At 27.4% G+C, this 26,723-nt stretch overlaps 2 protein-coding genes across 2 annotated transcripts; both read right to left on the bottom strand.

The window, feature by feature from the left end:
* Window positions 1–491: 491 nt before the first annotated feature.
* On the bottom strand, window positions 492–9,670 carry Bma-php-3 (homeobox domain containing protein; the record flags this gene model as incomplete). The annotated part of the gene is made up of 6 exons (XM_001895389.2): window positions 492–587; window positions 881–1,062; window positions 8,185–8,361; window positions 8,827–8,985; window positions 9,079–9,308; window positions 9,423–9,670. 6 exons carry the CDS (start codon window positions 9,668–9,670, stop codon window positions 492–494), a joined length of 1,092 nt encoding a protein of 363 aa, XP_001895424.2.
* Window positions 9,671–26,005: 16,335 nt separating this feature from the next.
* On the bottom strand, window positions 26,006–26,353 carry Bm9733 (Uncharacterized protein; the record flags this gene model as incomplete). The annotated part of the gene is made up of 2 exons (XM_001895388.1): window positions 26,006–26,226; window positions 26,338–26,353. 2 exons carry the CDS (start codon window positions 26,351–26,353, stop codon window positions 26,006–26,008), a joined length of 237 nt encoding a protein of 78 aa, XP_001895423.1.
* Window positions 26,354–26,723: the final 370 nt, after the last annotated feature.

Genomic DNA, 26,723 nt, shown 5'->3' with positions numbered 1-26,723 from the left:
CACACGGACGCACGCACACGTCATAATTTACATTGAAAAGATCTTTATCAAATAGCAAGAAAAGAAAAAAATCAAAAATTAAAAATTGAGCGTAACATGACGAAATGGACCAAAATTAGCTATCAAACAAAAATCTGACCTTTGAACTGCATCGCTAAAAGTAATCATTTAAACTATAAATCACCTTAGAAATACTATTCCTGGGTATTCATTAAGGTAGAATATTAACAAAGCAATAGCATTTTTGACACATTAACGGGATGTGATAATTTTCCAATTATATCGCTATTTTTGGTAGAGTACTGTAATTTTTGAACTTACGACTAACAATTATTAAAACTAATTGAAGTCAAAGATAAGCTAAATCTTCTAGAATTCAACACTTCAATATTCTATAATCCTATCTGTATATAATATTTTATAATTTAACATTTTCAAAACAATTTTATAATAAGACAAAGATCACTAAACTCTAACAACTTTTCATTTACTTATTCACCCTTCAAACTGGACATCATCAATTGCGAACTACAAGATTGATCCACTGATGACCTTTGCTTTTGCTTTTTGTCTTTCATTCGTCGATTCTAAAAATTCAAAAATAATTGAAATGCACATTAAAAACTCATAAAAAATAATAATAAAATTAGATCAAAGATTTTAAAAAACTAATCAGTGCTCTTATCCAAAACTAATCACTATTTTCATTATGAAGCTTTTTTTTAAAAATAAGTCTAAGATGTGATATGATTTTGAATATTCTCTTATTTAACAGTATCATAATATACATTCCTTTATCGATCAATAAATCATTTTGACAGCCCAAAAATATTTGTAAAAATTTAGGTGATAAAAAAATGGAAAATTGAAAAGTTTTTACCTGAAACCAAATTTTGACTTGCCTCTCGGATAGGTACAAATTTTTGGCTAATTCGTATCGTTTTTGTTTGCTAACATAAGTATTGTAAAGAAATTCTTTCTCGAGTTCCAAAGTTTGATATTTGGTGTACGGCTTCCTTTTTTTCCTCGACGATATATTTCCTGTCCAATCTAATGTTGCATCTATAAAATACTAGAATTTCTTATCAAATTCGTAAAATTATTTTATAACATACGAAATGATCTGTTCATCAATAATTTCTTTACCATATGAACCTAAATTGAATATTTTAAAATTTCCAGAAAAAAAAATATTTTAAAATTTCCAGAAAAAAAAAGAACTAAAATTGATATTTCATATTAGACGCTAAAGGATATTTTATTTCAAAAAATTATCATAATTAAATATCCAAACTTTCAACATTTAAAGAACAAATGTAATAGTGGAAATGGAAAAATTTTTATTTTGAAAATCTTATTTTACTTCAATTAAACCAAAACAATTTCAAAATTTCATAGTGATTACACTGTGAAATTTTGATGGCAAAAAGTTATGATACAGTGAGATTGTACCAATCGTATCCATTTTATCAATAATTGCTAGATTTACAGCATAGGTCAATCTCAAGAACCCACTCATTAACCAAATCCTAATTGCTCCAATTTTATCGTTCGCTGTTTAACCTTTTGCTGGAACTTGAATACATTCATTGCAATGCCAAATGTATTGCAAACAATTATTATTTTTACTATTTATTAAATGTATTAATAAGTGGAATTGTAGAAGAAAGAGAAAGAGAAAAAAAGGTAACATCGATGATGAGTTTAAAAATTTAAATAAAATAATCTGTTTAATTTTAAAAGCTTTCATTGTTTCTTATGTTGCAGATAAGATAGCTTTTTCAAACATTCATTTATTCATTCAAAAGAAAAAAAAAATTAGTCCCATGTGATTTTAATTAAACATTTTTTCTTTTTTCTTTTTTTTTTTTTGGTTTGGAAGACTTTCATTTTTTTTTAAATGACTTTTTTTTTTTTCACTTTAATTTTTTTTTACTATTTTCAAGATAATTTATTTTCATCTTTCATCATCTTTCCTACTTTAACCAATTCAAATCTCATTAATTTGCTAGCAATATTATTTAGCAAAAGCAATTTGTATAAGTGATACTGGGATAGCTAATTTGTCAACAATTTTGTAAGCGATCATAAAAAGCTAAGCAACAGATGGATGCTACAATTTGAGCCTAAATGTAAGAGTTGTTGAAGAAGTAAATTGGAATGAAATAAATGGATAGCGTTTATATTGTTGCAACATTGAATATACCACAAACTACCGTATCCCTCACATCTCAATTCATCTTTTTTTTTTTTAACTCTCTCACTAAACTATCTCAAATTGATAGTAATAATTCAATCTAAAGTATTAATTTTCCTAGATAATAGAATTCTTTAAGTATATAAAAATTTTGCTTATTATTTTTTGATACGTTTTTATTATCCAACTTTGATCGTCTTTTTTCGTTATTTTTTAATCTAATTAAAGAATCTTTTCATCACTAGCACTTCTATTGATACAAAAGCTACAGCAATATTCTATTATTGTTTCGATTTTATCGATTTTAGGCGAATTAAATTTTCATATAGAATAATTTCAGTAAAAAAAAAAAAAAAAGAAACAAGCGGAAAATCTTTGTAAACAAACATGTAAAGATCGAATATGGTAAAATAATAATTATTCAAAAAAGTTTCTTCAATTTTCCTAATACTTCCATTGCTTTATTATTTCGTTTTATTTATTTAGCTGTTTGAGCTTTAGTATTTTATAACGATCTAGTTAGAATTATCGTTCATTCGTTATTTAATTAAATAAGTTTCTTTTCAAACTAGAAATGAATGAATTTTGCCAGTTAAATAAATCAACTTTCATTATTTTTTGCAGAAAAAACTAAATAAATTTAATTCCTCAACCGAAAGATAATTCAACTTCTTTAACAAAAGAATTTATTAGTTATAATTTAAATGAAATAGTTAAATTATAAAAGTCCCAGTTTGTGCAGAATCTCATTGATCCATAATGTTTCTTTTAGTTGTATTTGTTATGCTAATCTTAGTTTTATGTTAATTCTACTTCACGTATATATCTTGCTAGCTGAAAAATTGAAAATAACTTATTTAGTTGTTTGCTAAGCAAATAAAAATTGCTATGCAAATAATTTCCTTAAGTAAACAATAATTTGAATGGTACTACGAAAGACTACAGTATTCCAATCTTTAAAGCATAGAGAGGAGCAAACATATTTGTTCGAAAGAGGAAAATATGAAGCTCAGGGAGGCTTTGAAAATGAAAGAAAGAAGGAAATATGCTGATGGTATGTGCTACAGTAATTTTGGTTGATCGTTGCAGAAATCTGATTATTTGCGAAATAGATGAAAAATGTGATATGTCTTTTTGTATGGTATGATCCGATATAGAATCCCGAACAGTTGAGCTAGAAGATAGCAAAGGAAATGATATTTATCAAATGAGGACATCTGCAAACTGATTGGTAATAAAAAGGGACAAAGTGAACGGTGAGAGAAAATGTTTCTTGATGAATCGATCGAAATGTAATCGGAAATTTTCAAAATTTCAATGAAAAAAAATAATTTAAGTGAAAAATTCTTCTAATTATAATATCAAAAATTTATTTGATTTTTACTTATTTCTTTGAGATAAGCAAAATATTATAAAAAAAATCAAAAAAAAAAAAAAAAAAAAATTAATTACAGTTAGTATATATTCTCCAGAAGAATACATTAGGTTTATTGATTGTTTTTTCTTTTTTGAATCTAAATCAATTGATAGTTAATAAAACTCCAATAAAAAAAATTTTTTGAAATTTATAGGTGAAATTTGAAATTTAGAAAGGAGGTAATCGAAATTGAAAAAAAAAATCAATTGATATGTATTTATTACAGTTGAAGTTGAATGATGACGATATTTACTACAGATGTGTAATAAACTTGTTCCAATAATCAGAGCATGGTGTCGGTGTTACGCAAAGAAGCTTTATCAGACAGAAGTATCTTTGACAAATGATAGATTAGACTTTTATTCTTTCACCTGTGCGAACAAAAAAAAAAAAAAGCAACAATCCATATCCTTTTACCTTTTACTCCTATTAACTACTGTACACAAAATGACAAGCGGCACACTTTCCGTAACATCGAAATGATCTATGGATGGAAAGTTATAATTAGAATTATCTCTTTAAAGTGAATATCTCTTACTTTTAAAGATTGATATCTGAAGTAAGTTTGTATGGAGTAGATTAGTGATGGATAATTGAACTGTATTGATAATACTTCTCTTGATATATTACCGCCTGTTACAACAATTTATGTAAGCAAGCAATTCATATCTTTATTTGCTTATTCATCATCTAATACTTTGAAGAATATTTGATATATGTAAGATGAAAGAAGTAAACAACAGAACAACAAAATATCAAACTGAAACTATTATCTTGCAAAATTTTCAATGGAAAAAAAAATTATCTTTAGAAATCAAAAAGTAAACACATTAGTGAGAAAATTTTGATAAATTAAAAAAATTTATTTAAAGTCAAAATATCACTCTATCTTATCATCCTACCATTTACAAATATCACATCTGATATTTCGAATAATAAAATATCAGTGATACCATTTCTCTATTTCTGGAAAAACAATCTTTGTAATCAATTTCAAATTCGTCAAATTTCTCCCTCAAATGTGATAACTATATCCAAATTTATGAACCTGTAAGATACCTTTTCTCAGGACACGATTAGATATCATCAAAAGCCTATGCCGCAATATCGTTTCTGTTTCTGGAGATGGAAAAAAAAGGCCAATTTTTACGGCCATAAAAAATGTTTTGTTGTCTGATTCGAGGCTAAATAATGACGGCGGCATTTTTATGTTTATTTTACCAGGTCTAGAAAAGAAAGATTACAAGTCATTCTTAGAAATATGCATCTAAAGACAATTTGGGAAAGATCCAATCTACCATAGGCATATAAAATTTGATAGAAAAAGAAATTAAAAAATAATTGTCAAAAATTTAAGTGAAATATTTAAATTCTGAAAAAAAGGATATGCTGGAAGAATTCAAGATAAAATACAATTGAAGTTAAAATTGCAAACTTGCCCAACCGTCCTCAAATGTTTGGTTCAATTCAAACGTTTTTGTCAATTGTTAAAAGAAATGTGAGAGGAGAAATTGAAATTATGTTATTTAAAAATTAGCGAATCTATAAAATTCTTAATTTGATCAATTTATAGCGAAAATAATGAAAATTGATAAGAAGTGGGATTTGTTTGAGCAGTGTAAAGGATGGCAAACTAATTTAAAGTATGGAAATATTGTAAGAAAAAGAGAAACACTTAAAAGTTATAAGTTTCAAGACTTTTTCTCATTTTCTTGGCGCATGTTACTGTATATTTCCGAATTCATTATGATCTAGTTCTCGGGACATAATTTGGATAACACTGTAGCAAATACATTTGGAGCAGATGATAATAGCAGTATTAACAGAAATGAATACAATGGAAATATGAAATCGTTTATCTGAAGAAACCATAAAATAAGATTAAGGTCCGGTATAGAGATATTTTTTATGGATCTATCTCACACCTTACATTTTAGCAACACCTGCACATGACCTATGTCAATATTTAAAACTGGGACCAATATCTTGACCCTAAAGTTTCGGAACCATTTTACCATTTTTCTTTTTTTTCTAATTTCGAGCGAACTGATAGTTTAGCTTTTATGATGAAACTTTTATTAAACAGTTTAAGAGAAATCTTTTCTTTGAAATACTTTAACATTGATCGGATCGAAAATTGTTCATATTCTAATGTATTTCAAGTTATCACTCATTTATCACTAAGATTTATCAATTCCATAATGCATGCAACTCATTTTAGAGAATTGTTTGTGAGTTCATTTGGGAAAGTTAAAGAACCTTTAATCATAGACAGATTCCATTAATTTTTCCCTTTCCACTTAACCTTCCCATGATTCAGTGCGATATGTGTACATGTACATATCATTAGAGATAGAACGAAAGAAGTAGAAGTTGGAGTTTAAATTTGCACAGAAGGTAATTAGGATAATAAAAGTCTCAATGACCATGTTCTGAGAGTTACATCAAAGCAGTACCGCTCATATTACCCGCATCTATTTGCAGTGGACATCTGGATAACTTAGAGCTCCTGTATTTTCTTCACATCGCATTCATTCTTTTATATTTAGCAGTCTTTTGAATACGATTAATAAAATTAAAGAAAAAAAAAACGAAAAAAATCGTGAACTTGTTAAATTCAATTTGAGAAAATATGAAATTTAAATATGCCGAATTGTTTTATATTACAGCACTACAAAAATAAACTCTGCTTCCACTCTCTTTTCAACGGTCAAATTTTCAATCATTAACAATTTTGATGTAGGATCAAACTGAATAATAAAGGAAGTGTTTAAAAATGATACGACATTTTTTGAGATCAACATTTGTCAATTCAATTGTCAAATTTGTCAGTATTACCAAAAATTTGAAGAGTAACTTTTAAAACTGTGACTAATTCTCTAAACTTTATTAGCATCCTAATTTCAGAAATAATGGGGATTTTTTTCATACTAGTCACTAGTAACTCATTTGTTTTTTATATTTTCGAGTTATTATTTTGCACTCCACTGAGTGTTACTGAGGAATGCTTTTAGTTTTTTGCGCTTACTTATATGATTTATATAGGAAGTATGCAATAACAATACCTGGCAATATGACCGTAAAAACATATATTGCCATTTCCATTCAATGGAATGACAACCTAAATATTAGCGTGAGTTGCGATAAGGAGAGGCAGTCTACGGATAACTGCGCCATAATAATATCAACAGTAGTGCAGGCGCTTGTTGAAAAATATTAGTAGTGTTAATATTATGGTTGGAAAGTGAGATCATTATTGATTTCAAACGTAAGAAATAATTTTTATTTATTAGTTTGTTCGCAATTTATCAAATTTCAGTCCTTGGTTTTCATTACATCTTGTCATTCATTGCATGGGGCAGCAATCTATCTTTCGCAATTGTGCAACTATACAATTTTGCTAAACTTATAACCTGTACTAACAAGAACGGTAACTACCCTTGCACGACAATCAATTGCTCGACCGGTCGGCGACACCCTTTAACTACCCGATTTTCATCTTCTTCTTCCTCCTTCTTTCTTCATCTCATCTAACATTTCCATCAATGAATCTTCATATCAATTTCATTGGATAAGTCTTCTGAACTCCCTTTTGTTTCTCTATTTCTGTTGCATTTTTCGAATTTTCATCAAAATTGCTTGAATTTCTATGAATTCATTTTCTCTAATACAGTTTCTTTATTATTCGTTCTATTTAACTCACATTTTTTCCCTATACTTTACTCCTTTCTTTTCATTTCTCCTCCTCTTCATTTCTCTCTTTCTCTTATCCCTTCCTTCCAAGTATTGTTCCTGATTATGAAAATATTGATGTTATATGATGAGTACTGATGAATAGTAGTAAAGTGGCATAGTATATCCTTATATTATCTTCTTGAACAATTTCCCTGCACATATACGAGAGCAGATGAATCGATCTCACTGTGAAAAAGTCGTAAACAAGAATGACCAAAATTAAACAATAAAAAATTATATATGAATAAAGAGAAAATGACAAATGTAATACTAATTTAATATTCTGGTCTACGTGGAATTCAGACATCGATGAGGAATGTTTTTTATTGTGGTTTCGTTACGAACGAATTAGATTAAGGTGAAAACTAAAAGTAGTGTAATAAAAATTCATTTGAAGTTACTATCTATTAATGAATTAGTTTGTAAATATTTTCGAAAAAAGCGAAATTTAATATGTTGTAACTTCATTTCATAGCGTTAAGAATTATCGCAAATTTTCTAATTTCGAATGAAAAAAAAATTTGTGGCGAATGAAAACAAAATTTTAAAAATTAACACTCAATGTTATAATTTAATCGAAATGATACTGACATATACACCATTATAAGTTGAAGTTATGAAGTTAAAAGTCTTTTTCTAACAAGTTAAATAGCAATAGATTCAATCAAATACTGTAAGTAACTACGGTATTTACAATTGAATCCGTTATTATTTGACTACCACAATACAGTCACCTAATTTTAATAGTTTTTAATAGTGATATTCTAATATTTTAATTAGAACTGAATCTAATTATAATGTGTAAATAATGTAATCGACAACAAAAAGAGCAAACCTGTTAAACCAGTCATATCGGCTACCATACTTCCTGGATACGGATGCGCACCAAAGGGATACTGTTGTGGATAACCGTAAGCCCATGTATGTCCAGTGGCTACAGCTGCTGCATGAGCGGCATGAAAATTAGACCCGTAAAAATCTGCTTGGCACATCGGATTCATCATATCGAAACCTGAAAGAAGAAGGAAAACCTTTTCCGGTATCGGAATAGGTGGATTTATTGTTGCACATAATCCATTGTGAAATTATGTTTATAGTTTATGGTATTAAGTGAATATATTTGCAATGTTTTTTTTTTTTTTTTTTTGTTAATTCAGCAAGTTTTATCGTGTTTTTCTTGTTTGAGAAATGCAAGCGAAGATATTGTACGTAGTACTGTAATTAATTATAGCACTGTAATTAATTACGGAACTATATAGCATTTACTGTTATAATTTCGAAACAGTAATATTAATCCGTAATTTCAATATTAGTGAATCACCGGAATACATATAAAAAATAATTTGCAATGAATTGATTCAGCGAATTTTATCACAATTTTTTCATTTGCAACAATGTTATTAATTAATTAAATGCCGAAATATATATAATATAAATAAGCGATACTAATGTCATTTTTTTATTGCAGTAAGTTAACCTAACAAGTTTTGTCGTACTTTTCCTGTTTGCAAAATGAAATTAATGAAAAGTATTGCAAACTTGCCGGTTGCGGTAGATGGTGAAAGAAAAGCAGCTTTGGCGACAGCATTTGGTGATGGTATCCCTGAGGATCCTAACGATGGCACACATGATGATACTGAAATAGATCTTATAAAATAAATTTCAATTTTTTTTTAAAAAAATTAAAACATATCTTTCAAAATATAAAAATTTTTGAATTTTTTATTACCGGAAGCAGAAGAGACAGATGCAACGTTAGCTGCAACAGCAGCAGCTTGCTGAACAACAGCTTGTTGCGCAGAAAGATGTGCAGCTTGAGCGGCAGCGGCAGCCTGATGTGATGACGCCCAGTCATAGCCATACGGATAATGTTGCGAGTGTCCGGCATGGACATGATGATGCGCACCAGGTAAGTTACTCATCACATTCATCACCTGTGATGATGAGGCCGTCGATGAACTAAATTATAATGAATAAATATAAGAATACAAGATGGAAAAATGACTCAGTAATATTTTCTGATTCCAAATATTTAAAAATTTTTATCAATTATTTTAAATATTAATGCGACACCTTGTAGCAAGTGCAGGCGGAGTATTGGTCCTATCATTCTCGTTTGTAGCACTTGATACTGAAATATTTGAGGATGATTCAGCTGTTGCAGCAGCAGCAGCAGCAGCAGCTGTGGTTGCAACCGGAGTTACAGAAGCTGGCGTTGCAACATTAGTAGCAGCAAATTTTTGATAAAACGGTTTGTCCATGAAACTTCCGGAGAAGCCGAACGATGCCGGATTGTTGATACCGTTCATCACAGAAATCATATCATTGGATAATATAAAAAGTTACACTGCATACAAGGAAGTCTTTTTCCTAGAATTTAAAATGAAATGAAAAATTAAATAGAGTGGAAAGAATCGAGTTAACACAAAAGTTAAGCACAACGAAATTGATTGATTCTATGCTGATTAGTAGATCAAATTTTAAACACTTTATCTCAATCTCAAAATGATCAAAATTTTCTATTTCCAGGAAATCAATCCTCCTTTATCTAATCAAAAGATCAACAAAATTGTTCTTCCAAAACTCTTTTTTTTTCATTTTGCTACTATTAAAATTATAAAAGCTTATCGTATCTTACATTTAGCTCTCAAATTATTTCAAAGTTGACTGAAATTAGTTCATTGCTTAGATTTTTCCTAGCTACTTTTTTATAAGAAATTTTTTCTGCAATATTCTCTAAAAAATTTTGGAAAGGAATGCAAATATTCTTAATGTAATTCCTCACCGTACCACAATATTACGTTTATTTTCTTTTCCTTCTCATTGAGTTTCTATTGCGTTTGAAAAAGTCAATGACAAATTATGATGACAATGTTGTTGCTCAATCAGCAAATAATATTCGAGAAAAAATCAATGCAACAACAGTATAGTTTAGTTTACAGGAAATCATTTCCTGATGGATCAATCAGATAAACTATCACAACTCTTTACCTTTTACTTTTCTTTCCATTTAAAAATTTTTTAAAAATAAATTGTACTGTGTAGAAAAAAACATTATATTAAATATGTCTTTCAAAAAAGAAATCATTATCCGGGCAAATTCTTCGGTATTATTATAACGGCGAAACTGAAGAAATATCTAATAAACTTTTGTAAACGATTTCGCAGACTGAAAAAGTAAAACATTTTCAAAAATGTTTACCATAGGCTCCGTGCATATTTTCCGGATTGCTAATCGAACTCCTTTTGCTATTATTAAATGTAGTGATTCAACTTTTAACTTTTTTCCCCAGAAGTATTTTCCATTACTGTACTTCATTATCATTCTTACAACGTTGTAATTAATTGGGAATAAAAAAAAAAAAAATTAAAATGGAATTAACTTGTTAAATATTTAAAAATACTAAAATTACTGATATGAATGAGAAGTGTTACTTCAATATTTGAGAAAACCAAATTGTGCGTACGTTTGCCAAACGCTTCTCAAACTTTTAATCAACACCGATTTATGTGTGTACAACAGCATATATGTAGACAGACAGACACACACATATATCATGCACACATACAAACACACACACACACATACACTTGCGTATGTACGTACATCAATTTGCATTCATACACACATCGTTTAAATAAATCCGGTTTTCAGCATCAGAACAAATAACGGTAGTTTTTTTTTTTTTCTTTTTTGTAAAAGATTGAAATATTTGTTTAAAAAATTGATTAACTATCTTCAAATGATTGAAAAAAATTTTTTTTTAGTCTAACTATCGTTTTATGAGCCGTTACTAAATGGGATTCTTATTTGTGACATCTGAATCGAATGACTGATATGACAATACCGTTGCAATGTATTATCGTAATCGATGTCAAATTTTGCGCATTACAATATAATGCATGTTAGACATCTATCACGTTATCTCATAATGAAGATAGGTAATTGATCGATTGGTTGAATTAGATGATTTTGTTCTATTGGATAAGCTGGGATAAAAATATAATTTGACACAAGTAGAAATGCTATGCTGACTAAATGTAATAGATTTTTGTGCTTTGTTTAGTTCACTGCAGAAAAAAATCGTGAAGTGTCCAAGTCTATCATAAAACTGTTTACATATTAAAATTATTTACAATATTCTGATGCATCAATTATATAATTAATGAACATGTTAAATTATCATATAAAATTTATTCTCAAAAATATTAAAAATATGCAAAATTATGTGATATTTTTACTATTATATTGACAATTTCATAAAGTTAATCCCATCAAAACTTCATGATTTGTGCAATATAGCACTTCTTCCTTTGGTGTCAAGCATTCATGAAGTGTAATTATCCAGAATTTTCGAAATTTATCAAGCAAACATTATTATTTCAAAAAAATTGCTCCTTAAATTACTAATTTTTAAACCTTACTCGTGTAGCTTTTATCACTTGTTATTTGCGCGAAATTGCAGTGGGAAATAAAAATTAATAGAGTCATAAATTGATTGATAATCTATTTTAAAATAAATCAAAACCATACATAATCTTCTTAATGTGAAATTTTCCATTGTTATTATTCAAAGATAAATAAAATTATGATAGTGATATGCTATTTTACGACAAGTATAAATCATGAAAATTATAGAAAAAACGGAAAGTATTCAGGGAAAAAGGAGAGAGTGATAAAGAAGAATAGGGACATAAACATTGTAATAGCCAATATTTTGATTGGAACATAAAGCCAACGATGCTGTTAAGGGCATATAAAATGCTTATACGATAAATCTATCTGAACTAGTTGATACAATTGTTACAGTTACTGCCGTTGCAGCTGGCTTCTATCATAATCTTTGCTGGAAGAAAACTGCTATTTTTCATGCTAACTTCTTCCTCAATTATTGCTTCCTAAATTCTCTTCAAAATTTCAAACTACTAATTGGTAGGTTTTATTTTATTAATTAACATTTACAGCAATTATTTCGTTTTATGAAATCAGTTTTATGTACTACAGCATCATAATTTTCAAGACACTTTGAATGATGTTATTTTACTGAATCTTTTAATAATGAGAAAATAATGATTACTACTCTGATCATAGCCATTTATCAATTTCTGGAACATATATATTTAGCTTGTTGTCAGTTCAATGACTGATAGTATCGGCAGTATGGCCCAGTTAAAGAACTAAGTGATAGTTAAAAATATATTTTAATAAAAATTAAGAATTATTGATCATAGAATAGTCGTAGTGAAAGTAAATGATGACATCATGGCTTATTTCACGATGATCTCAACATATCTCACTAGTTGATAGCATAAAGATCATATATTTTTAGTTGAATCAAATTTCTTTACTTTTTCTCGAATTTTCGTGAGAAGGGACAAAAAAATTAAATTTAAAATTGTGCAGTTTTTGAAATGAAAAGAAAAAGAATCTTTCGCAAATTTCTCATATATCAAGTATTTTAAATCATTATCTTCTAAATTATTAAACACATTTCTAATGATAATAAATTTAACAATATTTAGACAAATTAGCAAATGATGAACGCACATTAATCATTCAAAATGCTCCAACACAAATGCTTCCATAATAACAACAATAAATCTTAGCGCTTAATCTATCAATTAACAAACGATATTTCAAGGTTTAATTTACTTTTTTCCTTTATTGTTGTTGCTGCTAAAGGATAAGAATGAAAAGCTTTAGAATTCACTTCTAAATTATCACTTCGAAGTACAATCTTATCTTTTTATCACATCCTTTCTCAAATATAGGCCATTAAAGCATTCACATATCAATCATTTTGACATAGTGAATTATTTACGCACCTCTCTATTGGATGTCTAATTATGACATCTTTATGAATGACACACACACACACACACACACACATACACATAAGCGCACATATATATATACAGGTATACATATGCATGCATGCACATGCATATACAAATACAGGCACTTTGCACATGTCTGTATGCATGTGCATGCTAATAAAAAGTTTAGCATGAACATTAGAGAGATGGGTGGTTTGGGTGAATATGTCGACAAACAGCAAAGAAATGACAATGGCGATGTGTGAGGCCTGAAATAGGCGTGGCTTCTTATGATAACTACAATTGGCTTACCGTTTCCTTCCACCAATCAGACAACGGCAACACAAAATAATTATGGGAAAGTTTTGAGTGATAATTATTGTACTAATCATGATATTATGTAAATAATAATAATAATAATGCTAATAATAGTAATGTCAAATGATAAGTTTTTAAAAAATTGTGATAAGAGATTTTGATACAATACAATAAGTGATATTATATTATTATAATGTTTATTTGCATCTCATATAAACGAAACATTTGGAGATGAATAAATTTGCAGAAAAAAAAGTAAATGTAATGTTCTGGATTTTTTTTTTTTTTTGAATGTAATGCTGTGGTATTCTGGGATGAGTTGAGGAAAAAAAGAAAATAAAAATTATTATGAACTAGTGTGAAGGGTTTTTTTTTTTTTTAAGTCGGTCCAAATATGCTAATAACATTTGTTGTGTAGTGCTAAATGTACAACATATTAACTCCTTCTTCAATTTCTGAAAAATTCATTAATCCTATTTAATTCAAAAATTTTTGAGAGCTTTCAACTGAACAAGAACTTTCTTTACAGCCTTTTTTCAAACACAAAGCATGAAAGTTTTTGTGGACGGGCCCAATTTACGATAATATTAATTTCATTTTTTTTTTTTCTCTTCTTTTTTTTTGTAAATTAGTTAACAAAGATTTTGGAAAAAATGCAATGTTAAATTTAATTATGAATAATATAACTTTTTTTGAATGTAATGTTCTGGGATGAGTTGAAATTTTGCGAAGGGATTTGAAATAAATGCATCTAAACTTTTAATCAGCTACTGAACAGACTGGATGATCTTGCTCGTTCTGATTACTAAAATCATATTCTGATCTATCTTTCCTTTAATCCTTAAACTTAGTAAAAGTATGAATTTGATCATCCTGATGGAAATAAATTAAAATCACAATCAGAGATTTCTATTTTTTTTTTTTTTTTTGTTTCATTTACAAATATAGCTATCATCGCTAGAAAGCTTTTGATGGCATTGATAAAGTATTAATCAAAAAAAGCAGCTGAAAAGTGCAATCGTTTTTGTTTTCCAAAGTGATGTAAAGAAAACATTGCATAAAACAATTTTTAGAAAAAAAAAAATTCAATCAAAATTTTCAAAATCAATATGTGCTCTAAAATTTTTATATTTCAAAAATTCCTTTAAGAAATTAGAATTTTGAAAAATTTCATAAAGTTGTTTAAATTTTTTTAAAACGAGAGAAAAAAATCATTGCTGCTTCTTCTGTCTGCCGTTTCTTTGATCATGCTAATTCAAATATTTATGACAATTACTGATGCAAAATGTCAGAACGCAGCGGGTCTATATAAGATGTAACTATCTGTCAATTCAATTGCATAAGGGATTGAATTTTACCTAAATTGCTATAGAAATAGAAATTGAGAATCTTGCTTTACTATTTTTCATTGAATTTTGTTAGTATTAATAAAAATGAAGTAAGAAACGAATAGCAAATATTTCTTAGAGAAGACTTTTATTGATGCTTTTCTTGAATGAATCATCTATGTAATATTTAAATCGATCTATTGCTACTTTAAGTTGACGTTACAATTAGAAATCGCTAATGTGCTTAAAAAACTGTTTAGTAAATGAAATTAAAAAAAAAAGTATGACTTTATAGACTATTTCTTAACAGTCTAAATTACTAAATTATTATAATGAAATCTCGATACTTCAGTATTAAGCAATTGAATTTTATCTAATCTTCTACAATATCCAAACTGGTTCTTATCACAATATTACTTTAATTAATTCTTTCATAATATTACTTTAATTAATACTAAATTTCATCTCAGCATGTTTGCCTTTATAATATGATATTATGATTGTAATTTGAATGAAATAACACTTTCTTTATGTCATCAATTAAAACATATAAATGGAAACGATAAGTAATAAAATGATTTCAAAGAAAAGGTATGTAAAATATAACGATGATAAATGAATGAGTAATGAAAGAAGCCTTGATTGACAATAAAACTGCTCAAATGAATAAATGAATGGTATTGGAAGTTAGTAAAACTCGCTACTGTTTATCTGATTATTGTTATTGAAAAAAGCAACAAGGGAAATGAGAGAAGAGGCGGAGAAGATCCTTCGATGCAAAATGCGCAAAAGGCGGGTCCCATCTCCTATAATACTATTAAAGTTATTGTAACGCCCAATGGTAGCAAGAATGAGATAGGGTGGAGTTGAAAGATAATTATGGATTCGAATATTTCAGGAATAGACAGTATTGCTATCATCATTATAATGTGCCGCCGAGATAGCAATCTTATACAATGCTGTACGATAAGTTCAAATGAAACCGATTTCCTCGCATTTCATTTTATTTCCATTAAATTTGAATTTTGATTTTCTTAGTTTTGGATTCTTTACTCTAGGTATATTTCAAAACTTTAAAAATTGAAAAGAAAAGAAAAAAAAGGTGAGGTATGAGCTTTATATTTATAATGTACGTGTTTAAAATGTATTATCAAAACAAAGAATTACATATTCGGCATAATTTGATTTTATATAAAATTGCGAGTCCTTAATTTAATGAATGCAAATTTACAAACAACCAAACCATATTTCGATGTAATTGTGCCCCATATTATAACAAATTGCGCATGGATAGTAACTACCCGACTTAATGCGCAATAAGACAGGAAGTACAGACAAATGTATATCATACAGTAAACGGTGAGACTTGTTAAGAAAAAGTTACTCTATAGCAACACACTATCTCCATGCTATAAAGTTGAATTTTTATGTTAAGTAAGGTCAAGTAGAATGAATTGTAGCGCTGATAAAATAAAGGAACAAAATCTATTACAATTGACAATGCAATTATTTCATTTTTATCTACGTCAACAAAGTATGGTTTTGTCACTCGTATTGTCACTAAGTTAGGTAAGCATTTCCTAGTTCATAAAACAATACATTATTCTGTGTGTGAAAAACGATATAGCATAAAATTTGTTTCCAGAAGATTCACACAGGTTAACTGATTCCAATAATGAATGTGATGTGATATAGTGGAGTAATTAAGGATGATTAACCTATGATTAGATTACTTGCGGTGCTAATAAAATAAAGAAACTGTAATTAAAATAATTAATTTTATAAATTAAAAAGTATGCACATTACTGTTTGTAGTTTATTTTGATAATTAGAAGTTGCATAATGAAATTGATTCAATTTAAGTAGAACTATGGAAATGATATGAACTCACTTAACTTCTATTTATTTATTGAATCATTTTAGAATCATTTGCGCACTATTAACAGTTTCCTTAGAATTTTCCCTATTCGTTTAAATTTGCATTTCTCATCAATTCGTTTATTTTTTGAGCAAGTAAGTCACTTTTTTTAAGATAATTATTTCAAGGATCTATTCTTATGTGACAGAATTTGCACACAAATAACAATTTCATTTCAAATTAACATTTCCTGTTAATCCTAGGAATCATCATTTCACAGAGGACAACAGTGAATGATAAGTTCAGTTTCTGCTCATTAATAGCTAATTAATCATTTCCAAAAAGTCCAAAATGCAGGAGCAGAAGATTACCTAAAGTACTACAGCTGTCGCTCCTTTTGATATTCCCAAAATACATTAAATGAACTCTAAAAAGTTGATTTATTCGTCTGAGATTGGGTATTTTTTCACAACAAATTTAGCATAATTCTCAGAAGCGAAATCGAAAAAGGACGAAAAAGGATTTCTTTAAAGTTATGTTATGGTGCCGATTTCTTTAATTTCTTCATTCTCGCTAGTGAAGAATTTGAATACACAAACACACACACACACACACACATTGATATTAAATCGAATTGTAGCAAATTAATCTGAAATTTATTTAATTTAATTCATTTTCTTTGCTATAAGTTAAACATTGCTTCTAATAATAACAAACCTTTAGGTTTCTTTAACTTGATATTAAGTTAAGGTACCTGAAGTATTCTGAAATTTCAACTAATTCAATTTATTTTTTCTCTTTCTCTCTTATTTCTACTTCTTTTTCTTCACTAACTTTTCCATTCTAATTATTAAATTATTTACAAAACGATAATAAATTTGAAGAAAGTGAAGTTTCTTCCTTCCGATCACACCTACAATACCAACCAATAAATCATTGCTTCCAAAAAGTCTATCAAAAATGCGCCATTAACATTCTCAGCATTTTATAAAAGTTGCAATTGAACAATATCCGCCACTTTACTCTCTTTCTTACATTTTTGCTTTGCCATACCATTTAAAATTGTACTTAATGGAAAAATATCGTATTCGTTCGATCGATCAGAGAATCGATTGCAATGTTTTGTCACAATGGTTGAGGAAAGAGTATGTGAATTGCTGGAATCGCTGAGACTAGAAATGTTAGCAATAAGTGAGTGATAATCTAAGAAAAGAATGCTTCTCACTGAAATGAAGTCGGCCGATCACAAATTTCTATTCCTAAAAATTCGTAGAGTTCAAATTAATTTAAAATAATAAAATAATTTCGTGTATAAATTAATCGTTTAAATTCTGCCTAATGGAAAAGTATCGTACTCGTGCAATCCATCAGAAGATCGATTATAATGTCTTGTCTCAATTGTGTCATCAAATAAAGAAAGAGTATATGAATTGCTGAAAATACTAAGAACTGGAAATGCCAAGGATGAATTGATGACAATAAGTGACAATCTAAAAGAAGAACACTTCGCGATGCAATATTTAAAGAACTGAACATAGTAGTAATTGTAAAATGTTTTATTATTTATTAAATTTCTTCATTTACTTTGTTTTGAATAAAATATATGACTGCTACTGTGTAGTAACATTGAAGCACAAAAAAATCCGAACATTTCTAATAAATGATACATTTCATGATAAGTTAATTAGTTTTGAATATAAAATTAGGCACCTGTAGTTTATTCAAAAAAAAAAAAAAAAAAAATTGTGTTAGCATAGTGATTAGTTGGATAGAAGTCTTATAAAATATTGTTGTAGGATTTAAAATTAATAAACAATAATTTTAGTAAACAGTGAACAGTAGTTCGATATTGTTTGTAAATGATCCAATATTGTTTAATAGAATGACACAACTATACTTGTAATAATTGTAAATATTTTGTTTAGAAAAAAAGTGAGAAATTGCAACGAGTTTCAAGACAACTGAATAATCTTTATTGAGAAGCTTATAATGCTAAACTATGAGTAGTGTTCATTTAAAGATTTTTTTGATTAAATTTATTTTCATTATCAATCAGTGATAAAAAATGAATTCATTTATAAATAAACATTTAAAAAAGTAACAAAATTCAACGATACCTTAGATATTATCCATTCATAATTGAACAAACATGATATTATGACTCAACAACAGAACAGCAGCACATTCCAAAATGATTTTAGCCATCTGCGGAGCTCATGCCGACAAATAAGCAAATTAGTTTTTCAGAATTTTTTTATAAAAGCATAACAAGCGATTCAGACCGATTCACACTGAGAATACGAAAAAGGAGGAAGAAGTGGACGATAGAAGAATCTGAACTCGAAGGATCGGTCATCCTCTCTTCCTTGCTTTCTTTCTTGTTCCGTTGATTTCACTCACACAAAAACATATATTAATGAATATTAATAGTGTGAACTAAAAAAAAAAATAAATCGAAAAAAACGAAAAAACTAAGCCAAACCATTACTAAAACTATTATAACTTATCTAATTTAAAGTATACTTATCAAGTTTAAGGTATATATATATTTAATTATTCAATAACTAATAAAAATATGAGAATATGATCAGAAAAAGTGAATGATAAAGTGGAATCGAAATATGGCATATTATTCAACTAAAAAAGTGCTCACTATTCATTCATTTCATTAGCATCGTAGTTTTTTTAAGAACCAAAATGAACAGTATTATTTTGAAAAAACAAAGAATAATTATGGAAATAAAAATAGAAAGAAAAAGAATTTTTTTTTTGTTTCTATATATTCACCTTACTAATTTAAATTTAAAATATATATAATAATAAAATTATCAGAATTTATGCGGTAATTCCTCAGCAATAATTTTTTTTATTCCACTCTCTAACATTATTTTTTCAGTCATTTTTCAATAGCTAAAAAGACTTTGTCAATACAATGAATGATAGCAATGATTTGATATAGAAAAGCGGCGGCGGTATTTTGACATAAAAATCATAAATGTGTTATTTGAAGAACTTTTTTGAACATGATTTGATGTGTTAATGATGCCCGAATTGTACATAAAATTATCACCGAGGCGGTAGCATTGAGTTTAAGCAATGTGATATTTGTGATTATTGCAGGAATGGGGAGGGATCGATGAGATTTATGACGGGAAAGTTGGTAAAATCTATTAAAAGTTCTACTTCATTTCGTCAAAGTATCAAAATGATTATTGTTAGTGATACTTAGATTTAGCCTTATTTGATTTATGCTATTAGTATATACCTATAGTTAAAACTAAAGTAATTTTGATTTTTTCTTTCCTTTTTTTGCCATGCAAATATTACGCAAATTATTAATCAAAAAATTTCAATTATATGCTATTCATTTCCTCTGTTTACAGTTATATTTTCGAGAAATTCTGGTAGGTTCGAGAAATGATAAATTAAGAAATGATAATAAATAATAATAATGAAATCAAAAAATCGTGAATTATTTTAGCAATTGGCAAATTTTTGATCACTTCTAGATTGCCTAGATGATCAGATCAATGTTTTATCGCCTTTCCTTGTAGTATATGTATTGCTAAGAGATATGTGTATGTGTGTGTGTGTGTCTGTGTATGTGTGTGTGTGTATGTGTGTGTGTGTATGTGTGTCTGTTGAAACGGCTTTATCATAAAAATTTTGCTTTTTGTTCATTTTATCCTCTTTCTGTTTCAAAGTTTTTTTCTTAGCTCTTTTACTGATCTACAATTTTTATCAAAAATTAATTTCCTTTAAGAGTTTAAAAATTTGAATTTCGAGAAAACAAAACACTCTATTCCATTCTGTCCATTCTGCGATCTTTTTTAACTCATCCTTTTAAACAATTTATTACAACTTTAAACTAAATTTTGGCAATCTATTTTGTAAATTTTATCATTTCATTCAGCTAAAGAAATCTTTCAGTCATTAATCTTACTATAAAGATCCAATAAAATAATTAACCTTGTTGATTTTGAATGTGATTTAAATTAAATATCGATTAATCTGCTGATAATGAGACATTATACCTAGCTGATATTTGATAAAGAGAAGATTTTTTTCAATGTTTCCGATATTGTTTTCCGTACCTTTTATGTCTACTCATTTCAAAGTATAGTTTACAATTTTGATTTTTATTTTCAAAAAAAAAAAAAACAAACAAATAATTGGAACAAATGACCGCTTTTCTAGACTATCACTTAAATTATGAAAGCTTGGTATACTCCGAAAAAGCTTGGGTTGCAGGACAAAACGATTTCTGTCCTGCAACCCAAGCTTTTACGGAGTATATTATGTAACAAAATTTATCTGGCTTTAAATCTGAAGTTTGTAATCCTTCTGGATGAGAAGAAGTGATTATTCGGAATAAAGGAGTTGTCTAACTATTTCAGAAAATCTGTGAGTTATTTTTTTATTCCGGAAATATGAGCTATGAATTATTTTGGGAGCGCAGAAGCAAAGCAATTATTGTGCTGTCGAAATTTACAAACTTCTCTAAATAAAACCATGACTCTCTCAAAAAGATCGCTTATTTCTCTAATGAAATGAATGACTTAAGAATTAATTTCCAACTTTTAAAAATTACAACTCAGAAATCTGTTATATTTTTCAATTTTAAAGTCAATTATAAAAATGCAACTCAATTATTTTATTGGAAGTAAAATTGATTTTATCATATCATAATAAAACAAACATTTCATATAATTTGAAAAAACCATGTCGAGATATTTAAAAACAATGATCACTCACTTCTCTGCAAAATTTTATTCCAATAATAACTTAATTACTTAATTATGTATATTCCGTTTTTCCTGTCAACAAAAAAAAAAAACGAGTAAAGAGTTAAAGCTAAAGATTGAAGAATGATAGGGTAAAGTAAAATTGAGATAAATACTTTACTTTTCAAAATAGTATGATACATTATTGCAAAATTATTTCTTAAACATTACTTTCGTTAATACTATTTGCAAACAATTTTTTAAATCAACTTAACTAAATTCTAAACTGTAGCATTGTAATTAAATAAAAAGTGAACAAATAAAAAATCAAAATAAGTTTTTTTATTTTTAATGTTAACTTTTTTCTTTTTTTATTTCATAATTTTCTTTATTCTTAATTTTCTTTCACGATATATAACAAGAATATAATGCTTTTATGATGCATTATATTCTCTTTGATGAATATGATGTATATACATAAACAATGTTATTTCTTAAAGTAATAATTTTAACTTAGCTAATGTAAATTATATAACAAAAAATTTTTTAGAAAAATTTTAATTAAATTATATTACAAAGTATTATTTTCATTTTTTCTACTCTAGGAAGTTAGTAATATGAAAAATATATGTATTTTTTTGGTAAAAATTATTAATAATAAATTGGATAATTGTTTAAACTTCTTAATAGCACTAAGAATTCTAATATAAATGTAAGTTGTAAGGATGGCATATTTTACAGAAGTGAAAAAGTTCAAGTAGGATATTTTGCTATGAATAGGATTGTTTATTGTCAACAAACAGATACCATTACTGTCATTAATGCGATTATAAATAAATATTAACCAGTGTTAAAAGAAAGACATTTACTAAAATTGTTTGGTGACAAAGCTTAGCCGCATTTCTTGTGACACTTTCATTTCTTTTTTTGTTTACGTCGGTAATAGCTTTTGTATTGTAGAAAAAAAAAAGAAAAAAACCAGGTGCACTTCTATACCTTTGTTTGATGTAAGTAAAATAAATCATTTTTTGATTTAGATGGATAAATAAAATGAATAATTATTCACTTTATTAGACAGGTGATATAGGGGACTGATAGAGTGAACGTTTTATTAATTATAATTATGAATGAAATTATCTAATTAAGCTACTGCAGGACATATATCAAATTTATCATATTATCATAATCAAAAATAAAGCAGAAAAAGAAAAATTATTTTACTATTCATCTTCTTTTTTTAGGGTTAAAGAGGAGTTAAATTTTCATCATATTTTTCTCAAGATTACTGTATTGTTTGAAAAGATTTTGATGAAAAAGACAATAAAAAATTTTGTTACGAATGATTAAATAAAAGGTTTTTTTTTTTTTTTCGAATAAGAAATAAACAATAATTTGAAATATTATACGAGAAAGAGCGAATATTGAATATAACTGGGAAAAAAAATGATTTGGAATGAAATGAAGTTAGAAAATTTTTTCTCCAATAAAATAACTAATCTAATTATATTAATACAATGGTTTCAATACAATAAAAATTCATCTTTACAGTATCTTTAAAAGTTTTTTTTTTTCACAAAAATTTTACTAAATATTATGAAGAAAAAATTTTTTGTTTACTGATAAGTACAATGTATTTGCCCTTTAATGATTATCAAATTCGAAATTTTATGAATTGATACGACAATCACTTACTGATTCGGCAATACTCAAATAATTTAATTTATCGTAAAGAGGAATGCAAGAGTGGAAACTGGTGGTGAGAGGAGACTGATAAGAGTGCGGTAACAGCGACGAGAATCAGGTAATGAGATGATGATTATATAAGGATACTGTAGGTTCAGGTCATTGTCATTGCTGAATGGTTGGAAAACGAGGTAAATGGTGATAGTAATAGCGGTTGACAAGTTCGCCGGAGGTGATAGATAGATTGTCAGACAAATATGGCATATTTTGCTAATTTGAAGGATTAAATGATTTATTTGACATGATTATGCAAAAATTGTACGAAATTATGAGTTGAAAATGAATTTTATTAAAGTGATAATTCTTTTATACCAAAAAAGAAAAGATAAATAAAAAAAAAAAGACTAAAATACGTGAAAGATTCTTTTAATATACTTTAATCTAGCATGTGATATGGTGGTAATTGTCGAGAATAGTCTGAAAATTTCCGACAAATTTTTACAAAAATATTTTAAAATAATAAGTTTACTTACAAAAGAGCAATCAAAATGAAACATTTAACTAACGCTATAATATTAGGTAATTAACTTCTGAACTTTTTGAATTCCAAAATGTGATCGATTAAATGATTCAATATCATTTCATTACGCATTGATGACATTGATAAAGCTGCTGCAAATTAAAAGTAAACAATATTTTGATAACAAAATATTTAATATTAAAAAGTTCATAGAGGTTACAATTATAATCATGAATTAATCATTTGTATTTCTTTGCACTGTTACTAATTACTTACTAATTATTAATAAAACAACTACTGATTATTATGATTACACGCAATGTTTCATTATTTTTATGTTACTATCATTGTTATCATTGCTATTATCTTTTTGTTTTGCTAATATATCATCTATCATTTCAATAAAATTTTAAAAACAATAGAATTGGTGAATAAAAATAGGACGATGAGCTTAGTAAGTTTGAATTGAGAGAGAAACGAAGAGATGGCAGCATATCAAAAAATCGTTCATGCTTCTAGGCGCCATCATCAAACGGCGGCTTTTTACTTTGATCTAATGCAAAAATGTAATGCATAAGTTACATATGTATGACTGTAAGCTGTATCATTTAAAATTTCTTATCAGCAAATTTTTTTTTTTGTATTGAATGGAATTAGTGATAAGGAAGACGAGACATTTCTGAATGTTATTACTATGAAAATATCATTAGTTTTCTTGGTATAGTTCCTAAAAATATGTTTTAAATATTTGATAATTTGTTTCAACTTCTTATTAAGTGTTATAAGTCAATCTTGTGAACTTTGCGCTTCTCTATATTTCACGTATCTTTCACAAATGTTTATTTTAGCAAATGTTTCCAATAAGATAATTTCTTGATGATTTAAATGATGAGTCAGTGCTATGATCAATCAATAAGATTGTAACGATATCAGATTGGAATTTAATGATGGCAATTTTAACAAAGTGCAAAGTGCAAACAACAGGATAAAAAAGCAGTATAATTGGACAGGTATGTTGTTGTTGGACAGGTATGCTTTTGGCTATTGTCAATGTTCAAAACTGTCCTTTCAAACTTTCACATTATAATTACATCTTCGTTTTTTTTTTTTTTTTTTTCGAATTTCCGAATTTCTAAAATGGATTTATCGAAATAAAATTTTAATTAAGCAATTTTAAAGAATTGACTTATTAAAATTCAAATTTTCATACATTGAATGGCAAATCTTTATCACTGTTCCCTCTCTCACTTTTATCTTTCATATTATCTTTGTGATAAGACTGACTGAGTGAAATAGAAGTGATCACTATCTTTTTAATTAACTAATTAATAAAATTAATGTTACTTATTTGATCTTTTTACGGAGTCTAATTTAAGGAACCCATGGGAAAAGAGTCGAATATGTTTTCCAGTAGAAAGTGATCAAAAATAGTCTTTTGTCAGTGTTGATAGCATGGATAATTTAGTGATCAGTCATCATCAGTCAGTTTGTCAACATTTTTTCAGGTATAAAATGGAGAAACTAAGATAGAGAGATAGAGAGAGAGAGGGAGAGAGGAAGATATTATAAGAAGGGAAAGAAGAAGAAAGAGAATAATGGTTAATCGTTGAGGTTCGGATTATTAAAATGAGAGGAGAAAGGTGCGGTTGTAAATCGTTGTCATAACGTCTAAACTTTTGCTTGTCGGCAATTCATCTTTGTCACAAAAGGAAGAAAAAAAAAAAACCCCAAATAGCTAATGCCTTACTTCTGTTTCATATCTTTCTCTTCTTAGCGCTCTCTCTCTCTCTCTCTCTCTTTCGTTTTTATTACCTCTGTTTTGTTGCCGATTATTATGATACGATGTTGGAAAGAGAGAGGGGAAAAGATTGAAAAACTAAATGAGAGATAGTAGGTGACAAAGGAAAGAAGAAAGAGAAATTTTTACTTATTTTACAGTTATTTAGTTCTTATTGCAATAAAATTAAAAAAAAATTTCAATGAAACAATTATGGAAGCAAATTCTTGAAAAAAATGATAAAAAATGGACAATTTCGTTAAATCAGTTTTTCATTATTGAATAGGTTTGAAAACGGATTGTTTTTTTTATTTAATTTAATTTTAATTGAACAAATTTTGATTTTTATTGCATCCTTCGAAATATCACTTATTAATTATTCAATTTTAAAATTTCTAATAAAATATAACAGCTTATTTTTGTTTATTTTATAAATGCTTTTTCGCAAAAAAAAAAAAATCATGCATAATTTATATATGCTTTAAAGCTAATTATTTCAATAGAAATAATTATCAAATTTAGTTGAAAAAAACATAAAAGTTTTTTACACAAGAAAAAAGAAATTAAAATATTAACTTAGATATAAATTTCAATAGTAATAGAAAGTAGTTGTAAAATTTTTTTTCTGATTTTAATATGAAGCAAACGAATTTATGTGAAAGTATTTGAAAGCAGCATCACCATCATCACTATCACTATGACCACTATTACTATCACCATCATCGTCATCATCATCATTATCATCATCAACAACAGCAACAACACCAGCAACAGCAACAGCAACAGCCAACAGCAAAACTGATGGTCGTCGCTCAGAAGGCAGTAGTGCATAAAAGTACCGTATACCATTGGCTCATAAAATACGAATATGCTCGAAAATTGAAGAGATGCCGACCGGACCGATACATAGACATACGTTATGCACAGATGAAATGTTGGGAGAGCGTTAGATTCGGGACTGACAAATAGCGACCGCCATTTGATAAATGAAAATTATTGCTTAGAGTAAGTAGAGCTGAAATATGTTTGATCAGATTATCATATCAAAATGTTAAGCAATTGGTTGAAAAGAGTTGATAATAGCTATCAGAATTATATCATTACAGTATTTATCTAATTTCAATTTATCATCAAATAATTTCAAATATTTAATTAAAAAAAAAAAAAAAAAGTTAATGTATTAAAAAAAAATTCGTGGACTTTTTTTAATCTTATTTATTAGAGAAAAAAAAAAAACACTAAGCAATAATGATATATTATATTTATTGTTATTATATAAAATGAAAAAACTTTGAAAATTTTGCAGTGTGTAATTTGTTCAAATTTGAAAAATAAAATTACAAACTTTT

This window comes from Brugia malayi (assembly GCF_000002995.4).
Source record: "Brugia malayi strain FR3 genome assembly, contig: Bm_v4_Chr1_scaffold_001, whole genome shotgun sequence".
In the NCBI taxonomy this organism is placed as follows: Eukaryota; Metazoa; Nematoda; class Chromadorea; order Rhabditida; family Onchocercidae; genus Brugia; species Brugia malayi.
The sequence above is the reverse complement of the archived record's forward strand: the minus strand, read 5'-3'. Positions and strand labels throughout refer to the sequence as shown.